The 17320-nt window shown below is 48.9% G+C and overlaps 1 protein-coding gene across 4 annotated transcripts in view; it reads left to right on the forward strand.

Moving 5' to 3' along the window:
* Positions 1-17320, forward strand: part of USP24 (ubiquitin specific peptidase 24) — a 2082369-nt gene that overhangs the window by 733256 nt on the left and 1331793 nt on the right. For all 4 annotated transcript variants that reach the window (XM_085602520.1, XM_085602518.1, XM_085602517.1 and 1 more), the window contains exons 32-34: positions 5826-5921; positions 7189-7417; positions 8727-8889. In XM_085602520.1, the coding sequence (XP_085458646.1) occupies positions 5826-5921; positions 7189-7417; positions 8727-8889 (488 nt within the window). The remainder of the gene's footprint in view (positions 1-5825; positions 5922-7188; positions 7418-8726; positions 8890-17320) is intronic.

Below are 17320 nucleotides of genomic sequence, written 5' to 3' on the forward strand. Positions count from 1 at the left end.
TCTCGTTCCCCTGCGCAGGTGGCTGCCTCGGCGGGGATCGGGTCGGCGTCACTCCGGCGCCGCCCCGGGGCCGGTTTGGCTCCAGCTCTACTCCGGTTTCCGCTCCGGTCCCCGGTGCGGGGTGACTTGGAGGTCCCTTGTCCGGCGACGCCGGCTGGTGCCGACGTCCTACCTCAGGCAGCGGACTCGACGGCTCCGCGCAGGGATCGTTCCGTGTATTCGTCTTCGGATGCTCCTCCTTCTCTGGAGGCAGGCTGTATATTGGTGTCGTCCACCCCGGAGACTGGTCGCCATGTGGTGTCTTTTTCACTGGCGTCGAAGGAGCGGCAGGTCCCTCATTCTTCGGCTCCTTCTGACTTCCATGTCTGGCCCTTGCCTGCCCCGCTTGGCCTCTGGGACGTCCGCCTTAGTTTGCAGCCGTAGCCCATGGAGGAACTGCTTTCTCCACCGCGGGGCCCTAAGTAAGCGTGTGCGGCCTTCGCTCACGTGGTGTCCACGGTTGTGGGCATTCTGCGCATGGGTTACCCGGTGGCTCACTTTCTGGCAGACCATCTATTGGAGGTCCTCCACCAGGGATCTGGTGGGAGGGAAATCTTACTTCCCTTTGAGGGTTCGCTCCTTGACGGGGGCTTGGAGATGTCCTGCCTCAGGGAACCCGGTGCCTCAGCATCTTCTGCACCAGTGCCGCGTGACCCGGCGTGTCTTTCCTTTCACCCCTCAGCTGCCAGCCCCCTTTTGCAGACTGCTTTTCCTTCCCTGCCACCACTGTTTACTCTGCCGTCCCGTGAGGCCCACTGGCTGGACTCTTGGGGGCGCAACATGTTCGCCTCGACCAGCATGGCCCTGGAAACCCTTAACCCCTTTTGTGTGCTGGCTAGGGCCTCTTCCTGTTTGTGGGACTCGGCTGAGTCTCTGGATCTGCAGCGTCCCAGGAGTCGGGCCTGGTGGACTTACGGCATCATGCATTGGATGGCCGGGAGCTTGCAGCGTTTATCCTCAGCTCCGCTCTGGAAATCTCAGAGGTGCTGGGCCGGGCCATGGCTTCCTCAGTCGCTCTCCGTCACCATGCTTAGCTTCGGGGCGGAGTATTCCCTGAGAATTTTCGGGAGCGACTCATCGACCTTCCGTTTGATGGCAACCTGTTGTTCCATGCCCCGGCCGACACCCCCATCCAAAGGCTCTTGGCAGGGCTCCGTCCTCCTCCTCCGCCTTATCCTCCTCCTCCGTCCCCTCCTCAGTGACTTCTGAGTTGGGTTGTTTCTGTGCCTTCTTAAGCTGGCTGTGCAGTATTTTTTTGGGCCGTTACGTCCCTCCTTGGGACTTTGGCATTGTTGGCTGCTGGACGGCCCTTGTGTTGATTGTGTGTGGTTCTGCAGGAGTTGTTGCGCAGGCTTGGCCCTGAGATTGGGCCTTCTGCTTTGCTTGGGCTGCTTGTCAAGCCTTCCGCAGGGGTGTTTTTTTCCCCGTGGCTCTTTTGTTTTTTCCTCTGCTGTGGAAGTTCTTCCAAAGAGGGTTCGCATATCTTGGGACTTAACATACCCTATGTGGGGTAGTGGTAGTTGTCATATGGCTTGCGCTCTGCTGTAGGGTTCTGGTCGCCTTCGGGTGCCTGTTCTCCATGGCGTTTAGGTAGGTTGCTTTTGCTTCCTGAGGTCATGTGCGTGGCCACTCGTAGTGGTGGCCCGGGCATCTCCTCCTCTTCATACTCCTGTCCTGCGGTCTGGGATGATCCTGTGTCTCCCTTGCCGGGCGTCGCCTACTCGGCCTTCCTGGGGCCTCGGGCTGTTCTTCTTGCTTCTGGCTTTGACTGCCGGTGCTGTTCTGGCTGACAGGCTGCTCTCTATCTGGAATGGGTTTGCCCTCTTTCCCCTGGTTTCCTTGGGCCCTCTAGGCTTCTTCTTTTCTTCCGCTTTTCCTGTCTTGGCATTGGGCGGAGGCTATGTTGACTTGTGGGGTGCTTCGGCCTCTCAGTCCTTGCCCTTGGTTCCTCTGCTGTGAGTGTACGAGCCTCTTCAGCCTTCTTCCCCCTCCCCTACATCTCCTTGGGGTCGGTGGGGTCCTGCTTGTGGGGTTCCCTTGGCCTGGCAGGGGCAAGGTTCTCCCTGGTCCACAGATCTGGTTCCTTGTGGGGCCCTCTGTTCTGCATCACTGGTGGGGTCTTTTCGCAGACCCTCCTTCCCAGGGGGTATTGCTAAGGTATCTATTCTACGAGAAAGGAATCTGTGGCTAGTAGTCCCTATCAGATGTACGAGTTACCTTCGGTAACGATGTATCTGGTAGAGACGATTCTAGCCGCAGATTCCTTCACGGCCCACCTTTCCTCCCCTATTCTGCGATGACCCGTGGGTTGGTCTTCGGTACTCGCCTCCCGGTGGGGGTCTGTCTCCTGTGAGTGCCTTCCTTGTTCTTGATGGGCGGCTCATTCCATCTTTGGTCCTTTGGAGGATGGGGTTCCGGTGCTCCGGTGCCTTGCTGCTCTGGCTACTCCAGGTTTTGGGGGAGATTGCTTTCTATCCCTGTCCTCCCTCCCCTCCTTCATTGCTATCCTCTGCTAAAGGGTCCTCTGGCCTTTTCCTGCCCTTGTCCCTTGTGGGTGTTGCCCTATAGGTTGGGGTGGCTTGGAGGTTTGTTGTCCCTGTCTGTCTTGGGACTGGTCGCATTCCTTGCTCAGGATGGGTAGGTGGGTTTCCTTCGTGTGCCATGGCTTTTACGCATGTTCTTGCCTCCGGGGCACAGGGATGGGAGGTTGTCTATGTGCTGGCAGGGTGGCTGCGCAGGTTTCTGCTTGTTCTTCTTTCTTCTTTCCCTGCCCTTGGGTTCTGAGGTATTGGCACTACTCTGGTGGTGGTGTTAGTCACCGTTTCTTTCCCATTTTTCTGCTCTTCGCACACTGTTCCCATGCTTCCACAGTTTTTTATCTGGTGGTTCCGCGTTGTGGTGCGGAAAAGTTCTCCGAAGAAAACTGACGTAGGCACGCCGGGGCTGGTGTTGTGTGACCTACATGGACGACGCCTGGGTGGAGTCGCCTGATGTCGCCCCGGCACGCAGGGATGGTGTGGCAAAAAAAAGGTTTCCGGATCCAGTCTCACGCCTGGGGATAATTCTACGTAAAGGAATCTGCGACTAGAATCGTGTCTACCAGATACATCGTTACCGAAGGTAAGTAACTCGTACATCGACCGCTTAGGCAAAGATGTTCAAAAAATTACAGCGTTTTCTTCCCCATCTGTAATCCGGCAGGAGCCCAGGGCAACATGTTCCAACAATTACAGAATAATCCATAGGTAGGTCAATTACATGTTCCCGGGTCAGGAAACTTCACCAGTGCATATCTATTCCTGATTGCCCGCAGTATGTGCCATCATCTCGTCCGCATCCTCCTCGAGCACTAAGAGTCTTTCCCTCCTCAGTTCCACTGTCTTAGAGACACATATCTCCCCCTATACTTATTCCAGCGCCCCCGCTTGTGATTCCATTTGCGTGGACATCCGCTTCCTTTATATACTGTTTTTTTGGCAATCATGGCATGGTCGAGAAAAGCTTTGATTGTTTGCCCTGAAGGATCTCGTCGGTAAACCAGGATTCAAGGTATAGTTCCATGCTTTGGCCTTCAACGCGTTCAGGGAGGCCTACTATTCTGACATTATTTCTACATGATCTTCCTTCCTGATCTTCCACCCGGGTTCTAAGGTAGTCCATCTCCTTCTGATGCGTCTTGACTTTTTCTTCTCTTGCCTTCACCGTGGGTCTCAGGGTCGCCAGGGTTGATTCAGAGGTCGCCACCCTGTCTGTTAGTTTATTTATTTTTTTAAATAACAATTTTATTGAGAACAAAATCCACAACATTGCAGTCTCATAATTTTTTGTGGTTGTCACGAAAGAGCCCTACTTCGATACATAGTGTGCATCTTAGTGCCCAGGGTGGATTTGATATCCGTAATTGCTGCTAGGAGTTTGTCAAAGCAACGCAAATGATCCGCCGGGGCGTCTGGTGGTGACTTTCCAGCTTGGGTGATATCCGTCGAACGGTCTGCCGGGTCTGGGGCAACCCCAGCCTGGGCTTGCGGCTTGTCCACCCTAATCTTCCCCATCTTAGAGAGAGTTGTGCAAGGCAGCTGCCTGTTTGATAGCGTCTGTGATCAGAGATATCGCAGCAGGTTGTGTTAGTTCAGGGCTCAGGTTATTACCGTGGGGTTCGATCGTGACCAATCAGTGTTGTTCCTCAGTAATATCGCTGCATCGATCTGTTGCCTCTGGCTGCTGTGCAGTCAGACTGCCATTGTGTGCCACCAACCACACAGGCTCTTTCCCTAGGCCTGTGCGTTTGTCATTGTCATCAGATAGGCCCGAGTTTTATTCCCTTTGGTCAGCCTGTGCATGGCGAATTCCGGTGCCGTAGTGGGCAGGGGGGGCAACTATTTATGCAGCTCTCACCAGTGTGTAAAGCTTAAGGTAACATTGGTCTTGCATGCATCTCGCTCTGTGAGCCGGAGTCGCAGCTCAATGTCCATGCAAGTCGCAGGAGCCACACTAGTCCCAGGTCATCAGGGCACAGGACAGGGCCCAAATCTTCCCCCCCCACCTTCTTGTTTCCCAGGCAAAACCCCAATGTCCAGAAGTCCGCCACTCCCTATAGGAGTTAGCACCCGCTTACGCCCGGTGCCTGTCAAAGGGTGCGCCTCAGCCGTGTCTCAACTGATTTATGGTCTCTGTTTTAATTTCACGGTGTCAGCAGTCCTCGTGACTTGGCAAGAAAGACTATGCAACTGCACTCCCCCAAGTGAGGGCCGAAGCCCCCGTCGGTACTTATGCCAGCCGCTGCAGTGTTCCGTATGTGAGAGAGAGAGACCCGAGTTCTGTAGCGCTAGGCCCAGGTCACAGGATCAGAGGCGGGTGGAACACATGGCCTCGCGGTCTCCTGCGTGCTCAACCGTTCCCCGCGGTCTTGTGGCGTGAAGTCGCAGTTCTCGGCTGCCGGATCCTTCAGTCTGCATCTTCCTCTGGTTCGGGCGTCACTGGGGGCCAGCAACGCCGACTAGTCTTGTAGTCCGTGTGTTGAGGGCCGCTGTCAGCTCCGCTTGCTCTTTCTCTGCTCCACTCTTGTTCGAGTATCTTCAGCAGGTCCAGTATGCCAGCATGGCGCAGGTCGGCACCGCTGTTCCCTGCATATATCGCTTTCTGTGCCTAACCACCAGGTCAGGGTCGTAGGTGATTTGGTCCTGACTGTCTCGGGATCATGGCGACCTGACAGTATACATTGCAATTGCCCACTGTCACGTATATTTCAGGATAATGAGCATATCCGGCATGGAGCTGTTCAGTAAGCGTCCGATGCGGCTGCCATCTTGGCCACACCCCCTGTTGGGACTGCCCGTTGAAATTACAGTCATCTTTTCTTCTTTTTTCAGGCCTTTCTGCTACTTATCACCCTTTTTCACAAATGGGGTTATCTTTGATTGAGAGAGAATCTCTCCTAACTCTGGTGCAGCAATCTAATTCAAAGGAGCAATTCTAGATCCAATTCAAAGGACTGCCTGGAATGTGCCTCTACTCTACATAAGTCATTGTGCTTGGAAACATGAGAAGCATAGTCGTGCCAAAAGGCAGGCACTGTCACTGAAAATATTCTGCATCTAAAGTAAGTTTGGGAAGTAATTTGTGTATGTGTTCTTCTCATCACGCACATCTTGCTTTTGATTCCATTCAGGCTATGAAAGTTAAGGTTCCCAGAGTCTACATATCATATGTTGTTATTAATCTACACTAACAATTCGAATTGCTCCAGGCCTTAATTTAAATGTGTTTTGTTTTATTTGTTTTTTTAGTTTGGTGGTAAATGTTATGCAGAGAGATTCCATACCATCTGAAGTTGATTATGAAACCAGACAAGGTGTCTACTCGATCTGTCTTCAACTGGCAAGGTATGTCTTATCTTACGCATAAATACAGTATTGTAAGAGCCCTATTCTGAAGCCTGACCAATTTCAGATTCTCCTAGCTGATATAGGATATTCCTGATTTTATTAAAGACAAAGGAGGCGAATATTATGTCATCTTTTCCCTGCTTAGTTAGCACAGCACATTAAAAAACCACTAATTTTTTTTATAATCTTGCATTCTCAGTCAGGATACATGAACATAAAAGAAGTTCAACCAACAATATAAATAGGCATGGCCCCAAACAATCTTCATTTGTTCTTGATGTGCTGAGATTACAAATCCTGGAGAAATCTAAACATAATAAATACCAGCAAAGGTCAATGCAACAGCTAAAGTAACTCCTCCTGCCTTTGACCACTCTCCTCACTATAAAAATCTGTTTTGCTGTTCTCATCCTTTACTACTCCGATGAGGCTTGTTGCCTCAGGCTGACATTTAATTAGTTGAAATCTTAACTGCAAACAATCAAAATGTCGATTGAAAACAGGCTGCCTTGGGTGGGAAAACAAATATTCACATATATAGTGGTGGGACAACATTGACCTGCTTTGGCTTTAATAAAGTCAGGATTCTCCTTCGCTATTAGCAAGGGGAATATGCAATTTGATTACAAGTCAAAAGGCTCTTTTAACACAGATCGTAGTAATACGATAAATACAGAGCACACTAATTCAACAGTAACCTAACCCACGAGCAGCAGAAAAAATGAAGTTTGTTTGGGCCAATCCTATTTAAAGAGTTGGTTGTATATTTTTTATGTTAATGTGTCCTACTAGCGATTGCAGGATTGTAGGGAATGTGGTGTTTCTTTGAATGTGCTGTGGAAATAGGGCAAGGAAAGAGAATGGATAATAGAGCCTCCTCCTGTCTTGTACATAAATGTGTGCTGACTACAAAAATGATAAATGCTGGTACAGGAGCTCGACAGATGCATGATAGCTGAAAAAGAAGTGTTCATCATTAGAGGGTGCCCCAGAAAGTGGGAAAAGAAATGGAAGGCGTGGAATAGCTATAGAGGGTCCCTATGCACATCCCCGTTGGTGGACCTGACGTTCAGACAGAAGGAACTTAGAAAAGTGTTAACATTGTGAATGTAATCTTACATATGTTATTCATTTTGGTGTGCTATGGTGCTGCGGACACAAATGTGAATCTATCTGTGTGCTTGACAAAATTTAATAAAATATTATTAAAAAAAAAATGATAAATGCTGCATAATAAAACTTGCTTGTGTAAAATTGTTTTCAGGTTTTTGCTAGTTGGGCAAACTATGCCTTCAGCAATTGAAGATGATCTTCCCAAAGATGGGTTAGAAGCACTATCGTCAAGACCATTTCGTAATGTAAGCCGTCAGTCTAGCAGACAGATGTCCCTTTGTGGGACCCCAGAGAAGTCATCCTACAGACAGCTATCTGTGTCTGATAGATCATCTATACGAGTAGAGGAGATCATACCTGCTGCCCGTGTTGCAATCCAGGTACACATGCATATACTTTCAGATACAAATACTTTCTTTTCCAACCTGTTTGTTGAATATTAAGTGGTCTCTCTCTGTGTATTATCCTGTCAGAGTGCCCTGTTGTCTTAAGATTTTTCCTTTTGTTATTCTTTGCAGTTAATTATCACAGAAGTAAATTCATAAGCATCCCTTATTTTATTTTTTCCGCAGTGTTTTTGTCGGGATCTCTGGCTTTAAGATGACATTGAAAGTTTTAAAAACAATGTTTTTATTTTGAAACTGTTGTATTTGTAACCTTTAATTGAAATCCTTTTAAAATGTCTATCAGACAATATCTGATGTTATCAAAATATGTGTTAAGAATACTTTAGCGTAATTACTTTAATTGCTTAATAGATTTTGTAGATTTTTTTCCCAACTATCAAGCTAGCATGTTAACTTTTTTTTACTTTATTTTCTGTTATATAATTAGTAATCCTGCCCATAATATCTGGTTTTTCTTGCTGAAAAAAGCACAGGAACACAATTTTATTGTGAAGCCTTCTGTTAGATTTTTGCAAAAACAGTTGATGGACAGAATGCAGAACAATGTCATACATTCACCCCCATACAGAGATCTGGGCCTAAATCCATAGTTTTTTTGCTCATCATGCCATTCCAGTTTGAACCCAGCCATATGCAAATCAGTCTTGACCCTGTGCCTCATGGGAACAGTCCAGCCCGAACTGCCAAGCCAGGTCCTCCCTGGACTGGAAACAAGCATCTTAGGACCGGTTTCGGGATTTTCACCCCTCTTCAGCCAGGATAGCTTGATTCTAGTGGCATGGAGAGCATGGGACCCACGTCTGGACATGCCCGTCACTCTCGGGTTATAAATGCAAAAACAACAGTTGATGGACAGAATGTTGAACAATGTCATACATTCACCCCAGTACAGAGATCTGGGCCTAAATCCATCGTTTTTTTGCTCACCATGCCATTCCAGTTTAAACCCAGCCATATGCAAATCCAGTCCAGGGAGGACCTGGCTTGGCAGTTTGGACTGGACTGTTCCCATGAGGCACAGGGTCAAGACTGATTTGCATATGGCTGGGTTCAAACTGGAATGGCATGGTGAGCAAAAAAACAATGGATTTAGGCCCAGATCTCTGATTCTGATAAAAGTGCTTCTGAACCTGTGTTGCCTGCAGACCTATTTTTTGTACGATTTGTCAAATTATTTGTTTTTAACATTAAATTTACTTATGTATTTCAGATAGAACCATTTCAAGAACATAGCTCTCAAGTTAATGTACATAGGAACTAATATTCTTTTTCTTACATTTAGACAATGGAGGTTAATGATTTCACTTCCACCGTTGCTTGTTTTATGCGGTTATCATGGGCAGCAGCTGCAGGACGACTTGACCTGGTTGGCAGTAGTCAGCCTATTAAAGAAAGTAATAACAGTTTATTTCCAATAGGAATTCGGAAAAGGCTGAGCAGCTCAGGTATGGGAAGTCAGTGGCAATTGACTTGGCAATATTACATTTAAATGAGATGCTATAAATGTTTGTTTCACATTGCCTGTACATGCTTTCCTTGAACCCACAGTTTTTGCCAAGTAGTATATATAACACTTCAAATGTGTTCCTCTACTCATGTTATCTAGCTCCTTAAAGCATGTACTGCAGCTGCACGACATGAACCACCACTACCACTCAGTTTTAATTCCTCCAAATGTCCTGTTGTTGTTACTGATGCTGGAGCCTTATGCTCCAATGCTCTGAGACGAGTGTCCAACTCTCCCAGTGCTCTCCAGTGGAGGACATGACCACAGTCTTCTCGTTGAGAACATTATGTTGTGCATTGATGGAGAGAAAAAGCACCATTTCATCATCTGTATAAGTCCCCTCCTCTGGCTTCTCTCTGGAATGTTCATGCTCCAATTCCTGTTTGGAGGACATTGCAGTGCAGGGCTTGAAAAACTCTACTTTAGAGTCTCTTCTTCTTCAGAGAAGTTTTCAGCTTACCAGTGCAAAATGGCCCCCACTTTCCACACTAGCTCCCATGCAATGAAAAGGACACACACACACACCCACACACCCGCACACCCGCACACACACACACACACACACACACACACACACACACACACTCACACTCACACTCACACTCACACTCACACTCACACTCACACTCACACTCACACTCACACTCACACTCACACTCACACTCACACACTCTCACAAACACACACTCTCTCAAACACACACTCTCAAACACACACTCTCAAACACACACTCTCAAACACACACTTCAGTCAGACGGTGTTGCTGCTGGGGAATCAAAGAGGAAGGGCCAAGTACCACAGTCACTGCTCTCATAGGTTGCACAGCCATGCTGCATTGGATTGCTCAGATGATTGCAGTGGCTTCCCAATGAATGTATTTTGTCCACTGCTCTTCCGTGGCCAATGTGACACTATCCTCTGTCAATAGCACAAGTAGACTGACTATCAGTGGTGCTAGCCACCTCAGCCCTAGCTTCAGATGTTTAGGCAGCACAGAAGGACCTCCACAGCTTAACCATGTGCGAGTGGTTGTGCTTGGTCTACCCTGGTAGAGCTTCAGGCTCAACTGCACTGAATGCCAGTTTAGAGCATAAGAATTTCTGAAAACTAAGTCTAGGAGCCATCAAGCAGACTAGCTGGTACATCATACAAACTGCTCTTACGCCATTGACTCTGGGACTACAGGCTTGCACAGGATGTAGGAAATATAAAGATAGGGATCATTTAGCAGAAGCCCAAGTGTAAGCAACCATTTTAGAAGCCGGCAAGCTCCATCTCTGACATTTCTTTTCTGATACAATGATTTTCTCTAGGTCCAGGTAGTATGAGACATTCTTAGAAAGGGTGAGTTCACTCTTGAACTTCAGTTAGTATTTGAACATGCAAAATAAAGTTACCAAAATAAATATGGATCTCTTTCGTTTTGCATGGAAACTTGAAGGGATATACATTCCAACAATAGTGAAAAGTATAATGCTAGGGTTTTTCCATGCCCGAACAAGGGGTGGGGCTATGCCAAAGCAAATAGATTCAAAAAGAAGAAATAGTTACTTTAAAACCTTCTAATGACCCCTTTGCTTAATGGAGAATTGTGTATCATGATATGTAATGATATGTAATGCTTAGATCTACAAAATGGTGTGCTTGCATGAGTTTTCCGAACGTGCTTATTTGCAAACTGAATTATTAGAAACTATATATTTAGACTACATCAGTGATTCCCAAACCTTTGACTCCTGAGGACCCCCATCGACTCACCACTGGAAGCCGGGGACCCCCAGCAATTTGTATGGTTTAATTTTCAAACATTAAAAGAATAATTCGAAAAATATAAACACACATGCACACAAAACAAGTACTCTAATTACTAAGGATTTTAGTATTTTATATTGAAAGAGTTTGCAAAAAAACAGAAAATTTTAATGGGAAGGTCGGTGCTGCATCTCCGTGATTAAATTTTAAATGGCTAGTTTTATTTCGCAGTACAAGTCTCTTGCTCCTGGCAAATATTTTCAGAACAGTCCCCATACGGTGCACACCAAGTGCAGTGAGTGAGCCTGACCACTACAAAGGGGGCTTTGGGAGGCTCTTCCCCCCCCCCCCCCCTCAAAATTTAGGAAATAATGGTGCATTCTACAACACATTTATCATTATATATTGAATTGTATTAGCTTTTAAAGAATAGTAAATGATGATCTTACTATGCACTAGGATACAACAATCTTTGTTGGGATTCTTCAATGATTCCCTTATCACCACTCAACAGTGCCTCTCATCTCTCTATAGCCCCTCTGTCACATGTATTTCATTTGTTCTAATTTATAGCATCTCTCTTACCATTGTAGGATGTCCGAGCACTTTACATCACACACATATAGAGACAATGAATCATACTTGTAAATCAGTGTAAAGAAAATGTTACAAAAGGTAAAGGGGACTACAAGGTGTAGGATTGACATGTCATTCATACTGGTTGGCATTTTTAAAGAGTGCTTGGTCTGGAAAAGCACAAACTCAGGATTCAGTACATAACTCAGTGGTTAGCATTGACTAACAATAACAATGTATTTCCACCCAAATAAACTCCTTTAGCAGCATCAGGATAATGAAAGACTGGGAAAAAACATAAGTTACTAACTTGTAGCATGCAGTGTGTAAGCAGCTCTTTGACCGTTTATAGGTCACTATGCTAGATTGATTGTCTCTTATGAGCTGCAGAGTAACAAAAAAATCTGTGACAAAAGCAGTAACCCACTGACCTATGCACATAAAATACTGTTTTTTAAAATGCATGGTACACATTCTTTGCAGCAGGCATATTAACCCTCGGTGCTACATTAGATAAGTCAAACCTGCCACTGGACAAAACTCTCATCTCTCTCCAGCAGGTACATTAATCACTGGTGTTATCTTGACACTGTTACTGTTGCTCGAAAACTGCTAATTCTACAAGGGCATTTTCAGTGCTTTTAAAATTGCTGCCTGCGCACCCCCTGGGAAAGTGTCACGGACCCCTGGGGGTCCATGGACCCCAGTTTGGGAAACACTGGACTACATTGTCTGCGCTCTTGTAATCTAACAATAAGAGAGTGGAACTACTGAAGCGGTTATGTATTATATTGCAATAAAATGTATCCTAGAACTTTGAATTTTAGCGGTTAGCTATATAGCTGTTAGCTGTATAGCTGTTATGAAAGAAATTGGTTTCAAGGTAGGCCTGGAACTAGCCTCATTAATGTTTCATAGATTATAACTCTTGGAATGAATGCACTGTGCTCCTTTGATAACATAACCTCTCATATGTGAATGCACTTCCTTATCTTCTGCCAGCATTATCTTAAAGGGACTATTAGTTATAGATTCCTTACCTTAGAATCACACCCAGACGTCAGACGGGATCCAGGGAAAAATTTTCTTAGCAGTACCCTTGCGTGCTGTTTGGTGATGTTGGTCGACTTCGCGTTCGTCATCGGCGTCCTGATCGCCAGGATGATGTCGCGGTATCTACTTAGATGCCACCCCTGCGCTCTGACGTCAATTCTTTCTTTTTCTGCGCCTGCCAGCGCAGATATGGAGCGCGCAGTACCCTTAGTCACTTTTTGACTAACTATTTTTCAACTTTTGTTGACCTCTTTTCGAGTCGTGTTAACTCCTGGTGCACGTAGGGTTGTCCCATCGTCACACCGGCTTCAAACCTTGTGACTCCTGCCACAAGTTGATGTCGGCAACCATGACCTGAAGTCCTGCTCGGACTGTCGGGCCATGAACCCCAAGTCTTTGTGGGAGCGGTCCCGAAAGCTTCTTGAGGCCTGGCAGTTGGCATCCATCGCTCGAGGTCCAGGTCGAGAGGTAGGTCGCGGGACCGATCGCGGAGTCACCACCATCACTTCTTGTGGAATTCTTTGTCTAAGGGTAAGTCAAAGTACAAAAAGAAGGCGAAGAAGCACCATCGCTCTTCGCCTTCTCCCCCAGCGTCGGCCAAGGCGACGCGGGACGTGGAAGGTAGTTTGCCTTCGGCTCCGACTGCAGAGCCTGTTGGGTTGGCTCCGAGTTTCCCTCCCTTCCTGGGAGCCCGAGCGACCCCTGCCCAACTTCGTACCTTTTACGAAGTCCTCCACTTCATCTTTGGGCAGCCTGACTCCACTGGCGTGCCTTCGGTCCCGCAGACTCGGCTCGGGGTTCTAGGCCTTTGATGCTGGCGGCTCCAGCCCCGACGCTGCAGGGCCCCCAGGGATCTAGGCCTGGATCCTGATCGGTGGCAGTCGACCTTATGACACCTCCTCCAGCGCTGATTCCATTGACGACTCCTCCGCCCCCTCCAACTCCGGTTGTGTCCCCAGCCGGCATTGAACCCGGCCTCCCTCTCGACTTGAACATGGAGCCGGACCGGCGTCAACCGGTACTCTTGTACCACTGTTCTATCCTAGCGTTCCCTATTTCCCTGAGTTGGCCCTCTGGCAGACCAGCTTGATGAGCAGGACTGGAGAGAGTAACTGGGTGAGGCCAGTGGTCTGGATACATCCCCAGACCCTGGTATGCTTTCTCCCCCTATGCTGTTGTGCTGTGGTGTTGCGCAAGGCGGCTGAGGCCTTGGGCCTCGATCTTCCCACAGTGGCGGTCAGGACCAACCTCCTGACTGAGGTGCTTCAACCGGCAGCAGCCTCTTTGGAGCCCCTGCTGCCGTTCAATGAGGCCCTCACAGACATCCTTCTAGGCTATTGGTCCAAACCCAGCACAGGGGCTCCTGTGGATAGGATGATTGCCTGATGCCACACCCAGCCCCGGGCAACCCCATTTCCCTCTCCCAACACCTTATCCTTGGGAGCTTGGTGGTGCAAGCCTCCACATCCAAAGGCACATTTCCTACTGCTCCCCCAGATAGGGAATCCAAGAAGCTGGAACATCTTGGGAAGAGGATGTTTCTTCCTCCAGGTTAGGACTGCGGTCGGTGAACACCTCCTGTCTCTTGGCCATTACACCCACTGTGTGTGGCACATGGTTGCGCAGCGGCTGCCACAGTGCCCCGAGGAGGCCCGGGCCGAGCTCTCCCATGCAGTCGCAGAGGGTAGAGATGCAGCGAAGTTCGCCATTCGAGGTGTGCTGGACACCGCCGACTCGCTAGGCGGGACGATTTCAACGTCAGTAGCCCTGGTTGAGGTCCACTGGCTTCTCGGGTGATGTCCAATTGACCCTTTTGGACATTCCCTTCGATGGTGACAAGGCGGACAGCGCGCTCAAGCGCTTCAAGGATTCTAGGGCTACGGCCAGATCCTTGGGCCTCGCTACCACCTCTCGTCCCGCGCAGTCTGCTTTTCGCCCCTTTTGTGGCTACGGAAGGGGTGCCCCACCTCGTTCCACCCAGAGGCACAGGCCTGAGTGAGCTGGCCAGCCTCTGCGCGGCCGGGGACGTGGGACCCAGCGCCGCGGGTCTGAGCCCACTCTGCAGCAGCTTCCAAACCTTCCTAGTCTGACCTTTCAGGGCCACCAGTTGCCAGTGGGCGGCAAGATCTGCCATCACCTCCCCCACTGGCAAAACATCACTTAGGACAGGTTTATTTTGCAGATAGCATGAAGGGGTTACTCCCTCCCCTTTAAGACGACCCCTCCATCCATGCCACCAACATTCCATTGCATGTCGGATGATCACTTGGCCCTTCTCCCCCTAGAAGTTGCGGCTCTCTTGGCCAAGGGAGCAATCGAGCACGTCCCTGTGCCAGAAGTAGGTCGTGGTTGCTACTCCCACTACTTCCTGGTACCCATGAAGGACAAAAGCCTGCATCCTATCTTAGACCTCAGGGACGTCAACTGCTTCCACCGGAAGGAAAAGTTCAAAATGTTGATTTTGGCTCAGGTTCTGCTTGCTGTCGACCCTGCAGACTAGATGGTAGCGTTGGATTTGCAGGACGCCTATTTCCACATCCACTTCCTACAGGCCCACAGGTGTTACCTATGGTGCACGGTAGGACACGAGCATTTTCAATTTAATGTGCTCCCTTTGGCCTTACCAGCGCCCCTCGGGTGTTCACGAAAGTGATGGCAGTGGTCGCAGCTCAGGGATTTCAGTCTTCCCCTATCTTGACGACTGGCTGTTGAAGGCGGGCTCACCCCAGGTTGTCGTCTCCTACCTCCCGACTGAGGCGGACCTCCTGCATTTGCTGGGGTCCACTATCAACGTACCGCAGTCACACCTGATTCCCTTTCAGAATCTCCTTTTCCTCGGAGCAGTTCTAGATACAGCGCAGTTTCGGGCCTATCCTCCCCAGCAGCGAGTCCGGGGTATTCGGGCTATGATTACGATGTTTTAATCTCGATCCCGGGTTTCAGTGAGAATGACCCTGAGGCTGCTGGGCCTCATGGCCTCCTGAATCCTGCTGGTGGATCATCCCAGGTGGCATAAGCGTGCTCTGCAGTGGGGCCAGAAGTTCCAGTGGGCTCACCATCCGGGGAATCTTTCCGATTGCGCCCAGATCTCGGAGGGCACTCCACACCAATTGCAGTGGTGGCTAACGAACCAAGATTGGGTCAACAGCAGATCCCTCTCCCTTCCCCAACCAGACTTCACAGTGGTGACAGATGCGTCACTTCTGGGATGAAGCTGCCGCATGGGAGAGGCAGAGATCAGAAGCTTTTTGTCTCCGGTGGAGTCTGGGCTCCACATCAACCTTCTGGAGCTCTGGGCGATCCGTCTTGCACTGCAAGCATTCCTTCATTCTGTGAAGGGAAGAGTGGTGCAGGTGTTCACAGACAACACCACCGCAATATGGTACTGCAACAAACAGAGCGGGGTGGGGTCGTGGACCCTGTGCCAGGAGGCTCTTCGTCTTTGGACATGGCTGGAACATCAGGGCTTGCCCCTGGTGGTACAACACCTAGCAGGATCCCTAAACGCCAGGTCAGACAAACTCAGCTGCAGGTGCATGATGGATCACAAATGGTGTCTTCACAGGTGGTGCAAGATCTCTTTGAGCAGTGGGGAGAGCCTTGGTTAGATCTGTTCGCCACCGAAGAGAACGCGCAATGTCAGCAGTTCTGCATGTTGGAATTTCCAAGGCTGCACTTGCTTGGCGATGCTTTTAGTCGTGAGTGGAGTTGCGGTCTTCTATATGCTTTTCCGACTATACCACCTCTGCCCAGAGTGCTGAAGAAGATCAAGCGCGACCGGGCCCAAGTCATTCTTGTGGCCCCGGACTGGGCATGAAGAGTCTGGTATTCTGAGCTCTTGAACATGGGTGTCGATCCTCCTATCAGACTGCCCCTCGGGAGGATCTTCTGTCGCAGTAACAGGGGACGGTCCTCCACCTGATCCCTCCAGCCTCCACCTCCGTGCGTGGAGATTGAGCGGCAACAGTTGACAGCTTTTGACCTTCCACACAAAGTCTGTAATGTCATCTTGGCAGCCAGGCGTCCCTCCACTGAAACGGTATACGCATGTAGATGGAACAATTTTGTGGCATGGTTCACAGCAAAGGGTGTGGATTCCCTTTCTGCCCCTCTTTCAGAGGTTCTCTGCTTCATTCTTTCTTTGGCCCAGCAGGGCTCTGCTCTGGGCACCCTTAAAGGCTATCTTTCGGCCATTTCGGCCTTCCTTCGCATTCCTGATTAGCCTTCTCTTTTCAAGTCCCCTATTGTAAATAGATTTCTAAAGGGCATTACTCATCTCTTTACTCCTATTCCCTTCGTAATGCCCCAGTGGAACTTAAATCTGGTCTTAACTTACCTTATGTGTGCTCTGTTCGAGACACTACATAATTGTCCTCCCAGACTCTTGACTCTAAAGACTGCTTTTCTGATTGCCATCACCTCTGCTTGCAGGGTGAGTGAGCTTCAGGATCTTTCTTCTAAACCTCCTTTCCTTGCTGTTCATTCGGACAAGGTTGTCCTTGGAACAAGACCTTCTTTTCTTCCCAAAGTGGTTACCTCTTTCCACATAGGACAGACCATCACTTTGCCCACCTTCTTTCCGCCCCCGCATCCCTCCAAGGAGTAGGAGAAACTCCACCATCTGGATCCAAAACGTGTGTTATCCTTTTATTTGGATCAAACAAAACAATTCCGGTTGGACGATCAACTCTTTGTTGGCTATGTGGGTGCCAAGAAAGGTCAGACTGTGCAAACACGGACCATCTCTAGATGGATCGTCCTTTGCATGAAGATATGTTATTCCTTGGCGAAAAAGGAGCCTCCAGTAGGACTGAGCGCCCATTCCACAAGTGCAACGGCAGCTACTATTGCTTTGGGACGTGGAGTCCCCCTTAGTGAAATCTGCCAGGCAGCCACGTGGGCATCTTTGCACACGTTCACTAAACATTATTGCCTTTATACTCAAGTCTCGAAAGAAGCCTTCTTTGGCCGTTCTGTTGTCCAGGATT

This window comes from Triturus cristatus, chromosome 4_2, assembly GCF_964204655.1.
Source record: "Triturus cristatus chromosome 4_2, aTriCri1.1, whole genome shotgun sequence".
Taxonomy (NCBI): domain Eukaryota; kingdom Metazoa; phylum Chordata; class Amphibia; order Caudata; family Salamandridae; genus Triturus; species Triturus cristatus.